This window comes from Salvelinus sp. IW2-2015, linkage group LG15 (genome assembly GCF_002910315.2).
Source record: "Salvelinus sp. IW2-2015 linkage group LG15, ASM291031v2, whole genome shotgun sequence".
NCBI classification, from domain to species: domain Eukaryota; kingdom Metazoa; phylum Chordata; class Actinopteri; order Salmoniformes; family Salmonidae; genus Salvelinus; species Salvelinus sp. IW2-2015.
This window is the reverse complement of record NC_036855.1, coordinates 62,765,499-62,780,788: the sequence shown is the minus strand read 5'-3', so window position 1 is coordinate 62,780,788 and position 15,290 is coordinate 62,765,499. Positions and strand designations below refer to the sequence as shown.

The window sequence follows — 15,290 nt, the reverse complement described above, 5'->3', positions numbered from 1 at the left end:
ACATTGGATAGAGAATTTAGAGAGACTGATCAAAAGAACAGCTTTACACCTCCCTCCCTCCTTCCCTCACCCCTACCCCTCCCTCACTCCCTCCCTTCCGCACCCTTCTCTCCCTCCCTCCTTCTCTCCCTCACCCTTACCCCCTCCTCCCTCCTACCCTCCTCCCGCCCTCCCTCACCCCTACACCACCTCCTCCCACCCTCTCCTCCATTAACCTCTCTTCTCTCCCTTCTCAGAGTCGTTGTATTGGGAGACCACAGAGAAGCCTCTGCTGGATTGCTGTGCCTGTGGAACAGCCAAGTACAGAGTCACCTTCTATGGCAACTGGTCAGAGAAGGTGCACCCAAAAGACTACCCTCGTAAGTACCCCATAACTTCCAAATGACCCAGGCACATACCCCATTTAATCCCTGAAAGACAACTTTAGTTAGTGCCCCATTTCACCCCAGGGCTACACTAGTTGGTGCCTCCATTGCGTCAAAAATACCCCTTTACTCATAAAATTGCAATACTGTTCAATTACCTAGCATCACAGTCTACCGAGGATACTACAACCTCCATGGTCACCCCAGGATACTCTCTCCCCAGGGTGCTGTGCCCCTGTCTCATTCCTCCCCCAGCTTGGCCCTGGGCTTCGATCTGTGGTGCTGAACTGTATAACCTTGAGCCTGACTCCTCGGCAGGCAGGCAGGGTGTGAATGGAGATGGGGATACTGGGCTCTTCCTTCCTTCTAAGACACTCCTCTCTCTCACAGCCCAGATCAATATAATGATTAGCATGGAGTCCCACAGTAAGATAAACCTGCAGATCGAGCAACACCCTAATTTATTGGCTTAGGAGAGACAGGAGTGTATGTGTTTGAGAATGTGTGTGTATGTATCTTTCTGTTTGTATGTCTTTCTGTTTGTGTGGATGTCTGTCTATGTTACATTGTGTGTGTGTGTGTGTGTGTGTGCTGTTTATGCATGCGTTTCCACTCTGTGTCTTAGGAAACCCATAATTGGTTTTGTGGTTTCATAATTGAGTTCTCCTCACCACCACAAAGTCATAGCCAAGGTAACCATCCCTGGTTGTCATACATACAGCAGATCACCATCTACAACTTCCTCTCCAAGCATCATTTGTATCTGGTAGAGACCATTTGTTAATGTGCCTGTGTTTTTTCTATAACTACTGTCAATCAAACACAGATAGAACCATTGCTAAAAGAGGTTTTAGCAATGTTTTTCACACGCTATCCACGGTCATGATGGTCTGTGAGTGTCTGCTTCTTCATTGCTAGCAGCAGGAGTGAGAGAGAGAGAGGGAGAGAGAGAAGAAGATACAGCACAATGTCACGTCAGGCTGATATTTTTACAAGGCGTCCATTTGTCCTTCAAGCAGAAGAGAGGCACACGTGAAGGGCCGATGCCATATATTCTGATGTTGAAGGTTACTCTAAAACAGGCTAGCATGTTTTTTATTATCCTCGCTCCCTCCATCGTCACATGCACAGCTTTTATTTCCCTCTCTGTTTGTCTATAGTTAAACAATAAGGCCCGAGGAGGTATGGTATATACGGCTAATATACCACGGCTAAGGGCTGTTCTTAAGCACGACACAACGTGGAGTGCCTGGACACTGCTCTTAGCCGTGGTATATTGGCCACATATCACAACCCCCTGAGGTGCCTTATTGCTATTATAAACTGATTACCAACGTAATTAGAGCAGTAAAAATAAATGGTTTTTCATACTCATGGAATACGGTCTAATATAGCATGGCTGTCAGACAATCAGCATTCAGGGCTCGAACCACCCAGTTTATAATAAGTAATACACCACTGAGAAACTTTTCAACCATTATCTGTGGAGAGCGGAGATAGACAGCAGGTTTCCTGGTTACCTGAACCCATTCAGACACTCAGGAGAGAGACAGGTAGAGAGAGCCCAGCCAAGATAGCCATGACTGGTACTCAGGTGGCTAAGTGTACCAGAGAATTGCCCTGTTGTTTCGATGGATTTGATGTTACATCCAGGGATTCCAGGGTGTCATTTCATGTCTACTGTGGATATGGGTTCTCAAAAGCATTTCTACCAGACTCACACAAAGCTGAAATATGAGCAATATAGCAATCACGTTGCTGTTAGGACAGAACACAGACTAGACCAGAAATTCAGCACGGCTCTTATTAGACTGAGAGAAAGAGAAATAGAAATAAAGGAGTTTTTTAGAGAATATGAAAATAGGCTGTGGAACATCAGAGTATATGATCGAGATTGGATACAGTTCTGATGGATATAGAGGGAATAACCTTAGTGAGTTTGTGGTGACCACTTCCCCTATTTGTGTGTGTGTGTGTGCATGTGTGTGTGCGTGTGCTTGTGTGTGTGTGTCTGTGTACACCCCATCACGCCAGAGGAGTGTTATAAATTGCAAAAGGAAATGAGACAGAAGGATTTGAGTTGTCAGATAGAGAGCCTCCCTTTTCTGAACAAAGACTTTCCGATAATATGTGTGAGTTGCTCTTGACGAGGAGAGGAGGGAGGGATGAGGAGGAGAGGAAGTGGGATATGAGTTTATTTTGTAGCAATAAAGAAGATAATTATCCACTCGGAGGTCTTTGACCTTGGGAAGTGAAGAGAGGACAATATATTACATCAGCAGACCGAAGTTTGACTTTATATTTGGAAACTCAGTATGCTATTTCAAGTTTTTAATGTCACTTGAACAAGTACAGTGAAAGGCCTTTCTTGCAAGCTCTAAACTCAACAACGTAGTAATCAATAACAATTTAATACTAAAAATAACATAAGGTAGAAAAAGACACACAGAAAATAAAAATAAGAAATAAGAAGAACACAAGAAAGTAAGTAAGCATACTATATACAGGGTCAGTCAGTTCCAGTACCATATTTACAATGTGCAGGGATACTGCAGTGATAGAGGTAGATATGTATAGGGGTAAGGTGACTGAGTATCATGATATATGTGTAACGTCTGCTTCCAACTCACACTCTCAAACACGTAGATCCCCTGAACGCAGCTCACTTTCCAGCCCACTTTCCAGCTCACACTCTCAGACACATAGATCCCCTGAACGCAGCTCACTCTCCAGATCCCAATCACCTGAATTCTGATCACCTGTTCACACACCTGTATGTCATTATCTCACACTATTTAGTTCAGTTCTTTGCACCCCATCATTGAGAGGTATTGTTTGTTTTGTGACACACTTCTATTGGGAGTGCTGGTTTTCCCGTAATGTAATCCTCCCGTGTATGATAGTTTTGGCCTGCCTCACTAACGACGCCTATTCCCTGCCTGTACTTTAGCCTATCGGATTTCCTGTTATCAACCTATTGCTTGATCTCCCGAATGACGTTACTAGCCTTTTCCCTGCCTGTACTGTTGTCTTTTGGACCCCCTATGTATGACCTTCTGCCTGTCCCTGGACCCAGCTACCTGCCTCCTCCTGTGGTCCTTTACAATTAAACACCTGCTGCACCCTGCGCTTGAAACCAGCTCTCTGTCTCCCATCGTGTTCATTACAATATGATAGACAGAGTAGTAGCGGTGTATATGATGATTGTATGTGAGTGGGTGTGCGTGTGTGTGGAGTCAGTATAAATGTTTGTGCATATTATGTGTGTGTGAGCAAATTATAAAGTGAGTGTTTGTGTGTGTGTTGGAGTGTCAGTGTGTGTGAGTGTGTAGGGAGGGCACTGTGAGTGTGCACAGAGACTGTGCAAAAATAAGTGTCAACTCAGAGAGTCCGTGTACCAATTTAGTTAGCTATTTAGCAGTCTTATGGCTTGGGGATAGATGCTGTTCAGGAGCCTCTTGGTGTCAGACTTGATGCACCGGTACCGCTTGCCGTGCGGAAGCAGAAAGAACAGTTTATGGCTTGACTGGTAGGAGTCTTTAACAACTTTTCTGGCCTTCCTTTCACACCGAGGTCCTGGATGGCAGGGAGCTCGGCCCCAATGATGTACTGGTCTGTCCGCACCACCCTCTGTTCGGCCATGCGCTCAAGGACGGTGCTATTGCCATACCAAGCAGCCATGTAGTCAGTCAAGATGCTCTCAATGGTACATCTGTAGAACTTTTGGAGGATTAGAGGGCACATGCCAAACATGTTCAACCTCCTGAGGTGTGTGTGGACCTTTTTAAGTCCTTAGTGATTTGGACACCAAGGAACTTGAAGCTCTCAATCCCCCCCGGATGTGATGTTTGCCTACCTTCATCACCTCGGGTCAGCCCGTCAGGAAGTCCAGGATCCACTTGCAGAGGGAGCTGTTCAGTCCCAGGGTCCTAAGTTTGGTGACGAACTTGGAAGGGACAATAGTGTTGAACGCTGAGCTGTAGTCAATGAACAGCATTCGCGCATAGGTATTCCTCTTATCTAGGTGGGTGAGGGCAGTGTGGATTGCAATTGAGATTGCGTTGTCTATGGGTCTGTTGGGGCAGTATGCAAATTGGAGTGCGTCTAGGGTGTCTGGGATGATGGAGTTGATGTGTGCCATAACCGGGCACTCAAAGCACCTCATGATTACAGATGTGAGTGCTACAGGGCGGTAGTCATTGTGGCATGAAGTCTTAGAGTTCTTAGGAACAGGGATGATGGTAGTCATCTTAAAACATGTGGATTACAGACTGGGACAAGGAGAGGTTGAAAATTACCATGAATATGCTTTCAATCAATCAATCAATCAATTTTATTTTATATAGCCCTTCGTACATCAGCTAATATCTCGAAGTGCTGTACAGACACCCAGCCTAAAACCCCAAACAGCTAGTAATGCAGTGGTAGAAGCACGGTGGCTAGGAAAAACTCCCTAGAAAGGCCAAAACCTAGGAAGAAACCTAGAGAGGAACCAGGCTATGAGGGGTGGCCAGTCCTCTTCTGGCTGTGGCCGGGTGGAGATATAACAGAACTATGCCAAGATGTTCAAAAATGTTCATAAGTGACAAGCATGGTCAAATAATAATCATAATAATTTTCAGTTGGCTTTTCATAGCCGATCATCAAGAGTTGAAAAACAACAGGTCTGGGACAGGTGGCGGTTCCATAACCGCAGGCAGAACAGCTGAAAACTGGAATAGCAGCAAGGCCAGGCGGACTGGGACAGCAAGGAGTCACCACGGCGGCAGTCCCGACGCATGGTCCTAGGGCCCAGGTCCTCCGAGAGAAAGAAAGAGAGAAGGAGAAAATTAGAGAGAGCCAGATTTCAAAATGTTCATAAATGACAAGCATGGTCAAATAATAATCAGGAATAAATCTCAGTTGGCTTTTCATAGCCGATCATTAAGAGTTGAAAACAGCAGGTCTGGGACAGGTAGGGGTTCCGTAACCACAGGCAGAACAGTTGAAACTGGAATAGCAGCAAGGCCAGGCGGACTGGGGACAGCAAGGTTTCCAGCTTTCCAGCTGTTCTTTGCATGCTCTTAGAACATGCCATGGAATACCGTCAGGCTCCGCAGCCTTGCGGGTGTTGACCTGATTAAAGACCTTAGTCACTTCAGCCTCAGAGAGCAATGGTGGCGGCACTCACACCTGGCACAATGTTGTTATTGACGAAGCATGCATAAAATGCATGGAGTTTGTCTGGTAGAGAGGCATTGTTTGGCAGATCACAGTTGGGTCTTCCGTTGTAATCCGTAATGGACTGTAGCCCCTGCCACATGTGGCGGGCGTCGGAGCCTGTGTAATATTATTCCACCATATTCCTATATTGTCCTTTTGCTTGTTTGATTACTCTGCGGAGGTCATAGCGGGATTTCTCATATTTGTTCCAGTCCTCAGCCGTAGCGTCAGGGTTGTCTGCGATGTTAATTTATTTTAATTTAACTAGGTAAGTCAGTTAACTTCTTATGGCTGCAGGTGCAGTATTGAGTAGCTTGGATTAAAGGTGCACAGAGGTGCCCAGAGTAAACGGCTTGCTCCTCAGTCATAGTTGCTAATATATGCATAATATTATTAGTATTGGATAGAAAACACTCTGAAGTTTCTAAAAATGTTTGAATTATGTCTGTGAATATAACATAACTCATATGGCAGGGAAAAACCTGAGAAGAAATCCAAACAGGAAGTGGAAATTCTGAGGCTGGTGCTTTCAACCAAGCTCCCATTGAAATCCCAGCGAGATATGGATGAGTTTTCACTTCCTACGGCTTCCACTAGATGTCAACAGTCTGTAGAACTTTGTCTGATGACTCTACTGTGAAGGGGGGCCGGATGAGAGGAGAATTAGTCACCACTGCCATGAGGTGACCATGCTTTGACCATGCGCGTTCACATAAGAGGGAGCTCCGTTCCATCGCTCATCTGAAGTCAATGTAATTCTTCGGTTGGAACGTTATTCAAGATTTATGTTAACAACCTTCTAAAGATTGATTCAATACATCGTTTGACATGTTTCTACTGACTGTTACGGCACTTTTGGACATTTCGTCACGTTTTAGTGAACGCCCTTTGTGACTTTGGAATTGTTTACCAAACGTGCTAACCAAAGTAGCTAATTGGACATAAATAACGGACATTATCGAACAAATCAAGCATTTATTGTGGACCTGGGATTCCTGGGAGTACATTCCGATGAAGATCATCAAAGGTAAGGGAATATTTATTATGTAATTTCTGGTTTCTGTTGACTCCAACATGGCGGCTAATTTCACTATAGTTCTGAGCGCCGTCTCAGATTATTGCACGGATTGCTTTTTCCGTAAAGTTTTTTTGAAATCTGACACAACGGTTGCATTAAGGAGAGGTATATCTATAATTCCATGTGTATAACTTGTATTATCATCTACATTTATGATGAGTATTTCTGTTGAATAGATGTGGCTATGCACTATCACTGGATGTTTTTGGAACTAGTGAACGTAACACGCCAATGTAAACTCTGATTTTTTTATATAAATATGAACTTTATCAATCAAAACATACATGTATTGTGTAACATGAAGACCTATGAGTGTCATCTGATGAAGATCATCAAAGGTTAGTGAATCATTTTATCTCTATTTGTGCTTTTTGTGACTGCTATCTATGGTTGGAAAAATGGCTGTGCTTATTCTGTGGCTTGGTGGTGACCTAACATAATCGTTTGTGCTGCTTTCCCTGAAAAGCATATTTGAAATCGGACACTTTGGTGGGATTAACAACAAGATTACCTTTAAAATGGTACAAGACACATGTACTGTATGTCTGAGGAATTTTAATTATGAGATTTCTGTTGTTTTGAATTTGGCGCCCTGCACTTTCACTGGCTGTTGTCATATCATCCCGTTACCAGGATTGCAGCCATAAGAAGTTAAGAACAAATTCTTATTTACAATGACGGCCTACCCCGGCCAAACCCTAACCCGGACAACGCTGTGCAAATTGTGCGCCGCCCTATGGGACTCCCAATCATGGCCGGTTGTGATACAGCCTGAAATCGAACCAGGGCCCGTAGTGACACCTCTAGCACTGAGATGCAGTGTCTTAGAACGCTGCACCACTGGGGAGCGATACGTCTGTGTATGGTAGCCCTGACCTCTAGTTTAGCACCAACCTTGGTGTTAATCCAGGGATTTTGATTGGAGAAGCAACGAACCTTCACTGTGGGGACAATGTCACAGATGAATTTCCTAATGAAGCTGGTGACGGACGTGGTTGGCTCGTTGATTTTATCGGCGGAGTCTCGAAACATATTCCAATCAGCGCTGTAGCATACTATCTGATTCTGGTGACCATTTCTCAACGGGTACTTCGTGTTTGAGCTTCTGTGTAATATTATTCCACCATATTCCTATATTGTCCTTTTGCTTGTTTGATTACTCTGCGGAGGTCATAGCAGGATTTCTCATATTTGTTCCAGTCCTCAGCCGTAGCCTCAGGGTTGTCTGCGATGTTAATTTATTTTAATTTAACTAGGTAAGTCAGTTGTACGGAGTCATGATCTCATTTGCCGAATGGCGGATGAGACAGGGCCTTGTATGCCTGCTTGTGGGTAGAATAACAGTGGTCTAGGGCTTTTCGCCCCTAGTGGCGCGAAGGAGACTCGTTGATGGAAGTTGGGCATCATGTGTCTAAATGACACGGAATTGAAACCGCCGTTAATCAGAAAAGCAGCCTCCGGATATAAGTTTTCCTACTTGTTTATAGCCTTGTACAGATTGTTATTGTGTCTCTCTGAACATTGCAATAGACGGTACGGACCAATTGCAACCATCGAAAGCCACCAGATTATTGCCAACTGATCTCTCATTAAACCATCAATACACACTAAAGTCACCCGCAAAACTGATCTCTCATTAAACCATCAATACACACTAAAGTCACCCGCACAACTGATCTCTCATTAATCCATCAATACACACTTAAGTCACCCGCACAACTGATCTCTCATTTAAACCATCAATACACACTTAAGTCACCCGCACAACTGATTCTCTCATTAAACCATCAATACACACATAAAGTCACCCGCCACAACTGATCTCTCGTTAAACCATCAATACACACTAAAGTCACCCGCACAAACTGATCTCTCGTTAAACCATCAATACACACTAAAGTCACCCGCACAACTGATCTCTCGTTAAACCATCAATACACACTAAAGTCACCCGCACAACTGATCTCAATTGCAACCCACATTGGCCAGCGATTTACCGCTCCCTAACGTAGATGTCAAGGTTATCAGACTATTTCACCCTCTGGTTGGTATTATCATCAGAACAACATAGTCCTACTTTATGAGCAGACTAACGGCGATTTATCTATTTGACAATAATTCTCTACATCTGAAATAAAATATTTCCTTGTTTACCACTGCAAATCTACTGTCTACTGTTTACCGACATGTTGTATGAATGGAAAACTAATGTTGATGGTCTAGCCTACTATTCTTATACTCAAATAAGTATTTTTTTTATATTCATCAGCCTTACTCGTCAATATTTCATTGGGGGCAGGAGTAGAGAATCTAGACCAGCTGCAGGAGCGTGTTAAGTTCTACCTGTTCATTGCAATCTAGCGTAAATGTCTACAGAGAGAGTTAGGTACTGAGCCTCTGAAGTCAAAAAATCGGTAAAATAATACTGTAATTACTGTGTCACGATCTGATATGTACATTACTTCTATATGAATCATTATCTGTCATTTTCAAAGTGAATAAGAAACAGAACATTCCGTAACCTTACATTAATCTTATCCTTTTCACTTTTTATACACATTTTTATACACACACCTTTTACCTACCTACCTATTATGCCTTGCGGAATGGGAATAGGTGCAAACCTTTCACTGGCACAAATGTTTGGCCAGCCTGCCTCCTGGATTGTAAGAGATGATGATAATTCTGATGTTGTTTTGTTTCTTAACCTCACCAGGGCGTGCTAACCACTGGTCGGCCATCATCGGAGCGTCCCACTCTAAGAACTACGTGCTGTGGGAGTATGGTGGCTACGCCAGCGAGGGCATCCAGAAGGTGGCCGAGCTGGGATCACCTGTCTCCATGGAGGAAGAGATCAGGCAGAAGGTAAGACTTGGCATGGCCTTATGCACGTACACTTGCTATTGATATTGCAGCATATTTTAGGGTCCAACGATTGACAAGCCAACACCTTATCTGTTACGCCAAGAGATCTGCATCCCTTTCTGATGTTCTGGGTGTTGGGTTAAGGTCGCTACAATATGTCACTTTTTATCTGACCAAGATGATCGGATCACTCTCCGATTATGCTTCACTGCGTCCTCAAATGAAGTCCAGATTAGCATTGTATTCTGAGTGGGGAAGCAATGTTGTTCAAATGTGGTTGAAAGCTTGAGAATCCATTATAAACATGTTGGTAGTGCTATTGCTACTGCAGTGGAGGATCTATGAGTCTTTTATGGATGTCAAGGATAGCAAACCCATAAAAATTATTTGAATCACCATCCCCATTCAAGTCATTGTTCAACTTGCCTGGGTTTGAGGGGCTTTTCCCATTCTAGTAATTATATCTATATGGGCCAGCCAATGACTTTACTCTCTGGATAATCCAGGTGGCTGTGGTATCAGTACAGTAAATAATGGAGTTTTCATATCTCAGTGGGCGTTCTGATCGATCCGTGCGCTACAGAGTACTTTAATTAATTACATTCAGTAAGTCTCTCAACCTGCCCCTTTATGAGGTTTTATACTTCATAGCTGGGAAATGCATGGTGGACACTGTTGCGTTATCTACTTCCTTTGGATATTCAAAGTAGATCGTGTCTACTTGGTATTTACAGTATAACTTCTTCAGGCTGCAAGCCCGACGCCGGTACACTTATGACAACAGCCAGCTCAAGTGCAGGGCGCGAAATTCAAAATATATTTCTTAGAAATATTTAACTTTCACACATTAACAAGTCCAATACAGCATTTGAAAGATAAACATCTTGTGAATCCAGCCAACATGTCCGATTTTTAAAATGTTTTACAGCGAAAACACCACGTATATTTATGTTAGCTCACCACCAAATACAAAAAAGGACAGACATTTTTCACAGCACAGGTAGCATGCACAAAGCCAACCTAACTAACCAAGATCCAACCAAACTAACCAAGAAAGAACTTCATCAGATGACAGTCCTATAACATGTTACACAATAAATCTATGTTTTGTTCGAAAAATGTGCATATTTGAAGTATAAATCAGTTTTACATTGCTGCTACCATCACAGCTACCGTCAGAAATAGCACCGAAGCAGCCAGAGTAATTACAGACACCAACGTCAAATACCCAAATACTCATCATAAAACATTTCTGAAAAATACATGGTGTACAGCAAATGAAAGACAGGCATCCTGTGATTCCAGCCAATATTTCCGATTTATTAAGTGTTTTACAGCGAAAACACAATATAGCATTATATTAGCTTACCACAATAGCCAGAAACACAAGCCATTTCCCAGCAGCAAAAGTTAGCGATCGTAACAAACCAGCAAAAGATATATAATTTTTGACTAACCTTGATAAACTTCATCAGATGACAGTCCTATAACATCAGGTTATACATACACTTATGTTTTGTTCGAAAATGTGCATATTTAGAGCTGAAATCAGTGGTTATACATTGTGCTAACGTAGCATCTTTTTCCCACAACGTCCGGATATTTATCTGACAGTCACATATTCTGACCAAATAACTATTTATAAACATGACTAAAAAATACATGTTGTATATATACACTAGTTCTTAATGCAATCGCAGTGTTAGAATTCTAAAAATAACTTCATATAGACATAAGGCTTACGTTATGGCGAGATAGTGCCCAAAACCTGGGCGCAAAACTAATAGTACACAGTTCGACAGATATATGAAATAGCATCATAAAATGGGTCCTACTTTTGATGAGCTTCCATCAGAATGTTGTACAAGGGGTCCTTTGTCCAGAACAGTCGTTGTTTGGTTTTAGAACGTCCTTTGTCCCTCTTGAATTAGCAAGCACACTAGCCAAGTGGCGCGAGTCTCACTTCCTGAACATACGCAGACAAAGCAACACGCCTAACGTCCCGAAAAAATTTCAATAATCAATAAAACATATATTGAAAAAAACATACTTTACGATGATATTGTGACATGTATCAAACAAATCAAAGCGGAGATAGTAGTCGCCTATAACGACAGCTTTCCAGAAGGCAATTCCAGGTCCACCTCGCGTTCCAGAAAAACAGGAAATGTCACACGTCATTCCAAGAGGATTTATTCCACCTCAGACAAAGATAATCACCCATTTCTTCTCTCACTGCCTCTTGACTATGGTGGAAGGTTATGACGTGCATGTATTACTAATACGTATCATGCCCATTATAGGCAGGCCCTAGAACAGGACCTCGATTTCAGAAATCTCACTTCCTGACAGGAAGTGTGTTGCAAATGAGTTCTGTTTCACCTCAGAGAAATAATTCAAACGTTTTAGAACTAGAGAAGTGTTATTCATCGCAATTAATCAATAATGCATATTGTAACAGAGCAAACGAATTGAGTACGAGGCCGTTTGAAATGGGCACCTTATAACTCCAAGTTACTCAATTAGTGAGCCACCTGCAGCCAGAGAAGTAAATGAAGCCATGGAATTTGGAACATGAATGTTTTCAAAGATGTGTTGAAGTATTCCAATACCTTTTGCATAATGATTTCCACAAGCGATGACCTAAATGACGAGACAAAACATTCTGTCACTATAAGGATCATGTGCAAACTGTTGGTTAATGGTCTGCTTTAATCGGTCCTAGTATAGTTCGCTCCTAAAAGTTGCAGAGCTCTGCACCGCCGGACTTAGACGGGCTACCACACAGCGCTCACGAGCTTCATGCCTCACAGACCACCAACAAGGGGGAGTTAGCAGACAGAAGCAACTCATTATGCAGATTTGGGTCCCAAGTTCTTGTATATGTCCAATCAGTATCAGGAGGTTCAATGAACACGAAATTTTGCACACGCGGAGACCTCCGTCCCTGGTCGCATTCGGTCAACAAAGAACTATGGCTGAGCAAAACCATTACGGTTGGACAAATGTTATAAGTTATGTTATACGTCATCAAATGCAGTCAAGCAAAAAAACAATGTACAATTTTCTCGAGAGAAATATGGTATGTATATGTAGAGACCACAAGTTTCAAGCAACGATTCTATCTGTCTCATCTACATCTAACCATTTACAGCTAGCCCGGTGTTCAGGAGAATGTCCTTGCAACTGGTGATGACCTCAAATCCTAGGTAGAGATACACATTCATGCAAAGTTAATAGATACATTCATGTTCCTAGGTATGAGAGCTCCTCTCTTGTTCAATAATTATAAATATTGAAATATAGTTAGCCAGTTTTTACCTCTAGTAAAAATATTCCTCTGTTTCAGTTTCTCACCATATTTTCAATGTTTGATTGGTCTTTCACAACTCTCTCCCACTCCCTTTGTTACTTGTCCTTTTTCCATCTATCTCTCTTTCCATCTCTCTCTCTCTCTCTCTCCAAACCTCTCCCCTCTCTCTTCTTCTCCTCTTTCTGTACAATCTCTCTCTCCTCTCTCTCTCTCTCTCTCTCTCTCTCTCTCTCTCTCTCTCTCTCCTTCTCTCTCTCGCTATTCTTTAAATAGCCTTTGCTAGATGTGTAGCAGATGGGCCCATAGAGTGTATTATTGTAGGGTAATATTGAAGACCTGGAGTCACGGCACATGATGAGAGCACACTGTGAGAGCTGGGCTCTGTGCGTCATCACCGCCACCTATCCACAAGGCTGTATTATCCACAATACTGTCTGCTATCTGTATTAGTCCTCCTGGACCTTCTCCAAACGATTAGAGCAAATAGAGGATTTATGGAGAGACGGCCGCAAAGCACGGTTGGCTTCAGTTTTAACCCTACAGTGCAGAGTAGTTACAGTACTGTTGAGTGACAAGAGAATTGATGACATAAAATGGTTGATAGTTCTTTTCACCCACTTGTGTCAGCTATTATTTGATATTCTAGGTAGCTCTCTGTAGAATATTATCCCAGTGGGGGGTGGTACATGATCCATTCCCCCAACCCACTGAACAGACCTCAATTTAAACCAGGTAGAAAGCAACAGGATCAAACCATTACCTTCTCCCTAGGGAGATGTGAAAATATTACATATGGAATATTGCATAGTACTCTACATGGCAGAGGAGAAAGAGAGATGATTTATATAGCCTGTTGTTTTCAGTGGAGATTGCTGGGGTAAACATGATTGGCTGTCACCAGATCCCATGATGATAAGCCTTGTTCACACTGCAGGCCTTAATGCAGCGCTTTAATACATGCGCTGACCAGCTGGCAGGTGTCTTCACTGACATTTTCAACCTTTCCCTGACCCAGTCTGTAATACCTATGTTTAAAGCAGACCACCATTGTTCCTGTGCCCAAGAATGCCAAGGTAACCTGTCTAAATGACTATCGCCCCGTAGCACTCACATCTGTAGCCATGAAGTGCTTTGAAAGGCTGGTCAATGTTCACATCAACACCATCATCCCAGACATCCTGGACCCGCTATTATCAGCATACCAACACAACAGATCCACAGATGGCACAATCTCTATTGCACTCCACACTGCCTTTTCTCACCTGGACAACACCTACGTGAGAATGCTGTTCATTGACTACAGCTCAGCATTCAACACCATTGTGCCCTCCAAGTTCATCACTAAGCTAAGGACCCTGGGACTGAACACCTCCCTCTGCAACTGGATCCTGGACTTCCCGACGGGCCACCCCCAGGTGGTGAGGGTAGGCAACAACACATCCACCATGCTGACCCTCAACACTGGGGCCCTTCAGGGTGCGTGCTTAGTCCCCTCCTGTACTCCCTGTTCACCTACAACTGTGTGGCCATGCACGACTCCAAAAACATCATTAAGGCCTGATCACTGACGATGATGAGACAGCCTATAGGGAGGAGGTCAGATACTTGATAGTGTGGTGCCAGGACAATAACCTCTCCATCACATCAGCAAGATAAAGGAGCTGATCGTGGACTACAGGAAACATCGACGGGGCTGTATTGTAGTGAGTTGTGAGCTTCAAGTTCCTCTGTGACCACATCTCTAAAGACCTACTATGGTCCAAACACACCAAAGCAGTCGTGAAGAGGGTATGACAACGCCTCTTCCCACTCAGGAGGCTGAAAATATTTGACATGGGCCCTCAGAGCCTCAAAAAGATAGAGCGTATGGCCCAGTACATCACTGGGGCCGAGCTCCCTGCCATCAAGGACCTCTATACCAGGTGGTGTCAGAGGAAGGCCCTAAACATTTTCAGACTCCATCCGCCCAAGTCATAGACTGTTCTCTTAGCTACTGCACAGCAAGGGGTACCAGAGCGCCATGTCTGGGACCAAAAGGCTCCTGAACAGCTTATACCACCAAGCCTTAATACTGCTCAACAGTTAATCAAAATTTGTCTACCCGGACTATTTACACTGACTCTCTTGCACTGGCTCTATGCACACTCACTGGAGTCTACCCACACACTCACACATACTACACTGACATTCCAACACACACATATACACACACACACACTACATACACTCACATGCATATTGACACCACACACACTCACTACATTCGCACACAAACACACGTTCACGTTCTTTCACACTCTTCACATACACTACTGCTACTCTGTTTATCATCTTCCTGATTGCCTAGTCACATCAAATCGAATCAGATCAAATGTATTTGTCACATACACATGGTTAGCAGATGTTAATGCGAGTGTAGCGAAATGCTTGTGCTTCTAGTTCCGACAATGCAGTAATAACCAACAAG

The 15,290-nt window shown here is 43.3% G+C and overlaps 1 protein-coding gene across 1 annotated transcript in view; it reads left to right on the top strand.

The window, feature by feature from the left end:
• LOC111974459 (spondin-1-like) overlaps positions 1-14,800 on the top strand; it is a 52,526-nt gene extending 37,726 nt beyond the window's left edge. Inside the window, exons 5-7 of the mRNA XM_070446848.1 lie at positions 237-359; positions 9,362-9,510; positions 14,669-14,800. Of these exons, the coding sequence (XP_070302949.1) occupies positions 237-359; positions 9,362-9,510; positions 14,669-14,800 (404 nt within the window). The remainder of the gene's footprint in view (positions 1-236; positions 360-9,361; positions 9,511-14,668) is intronic.
• Positions 14,801-15,290: the final 490 nt, after the last annotated feature.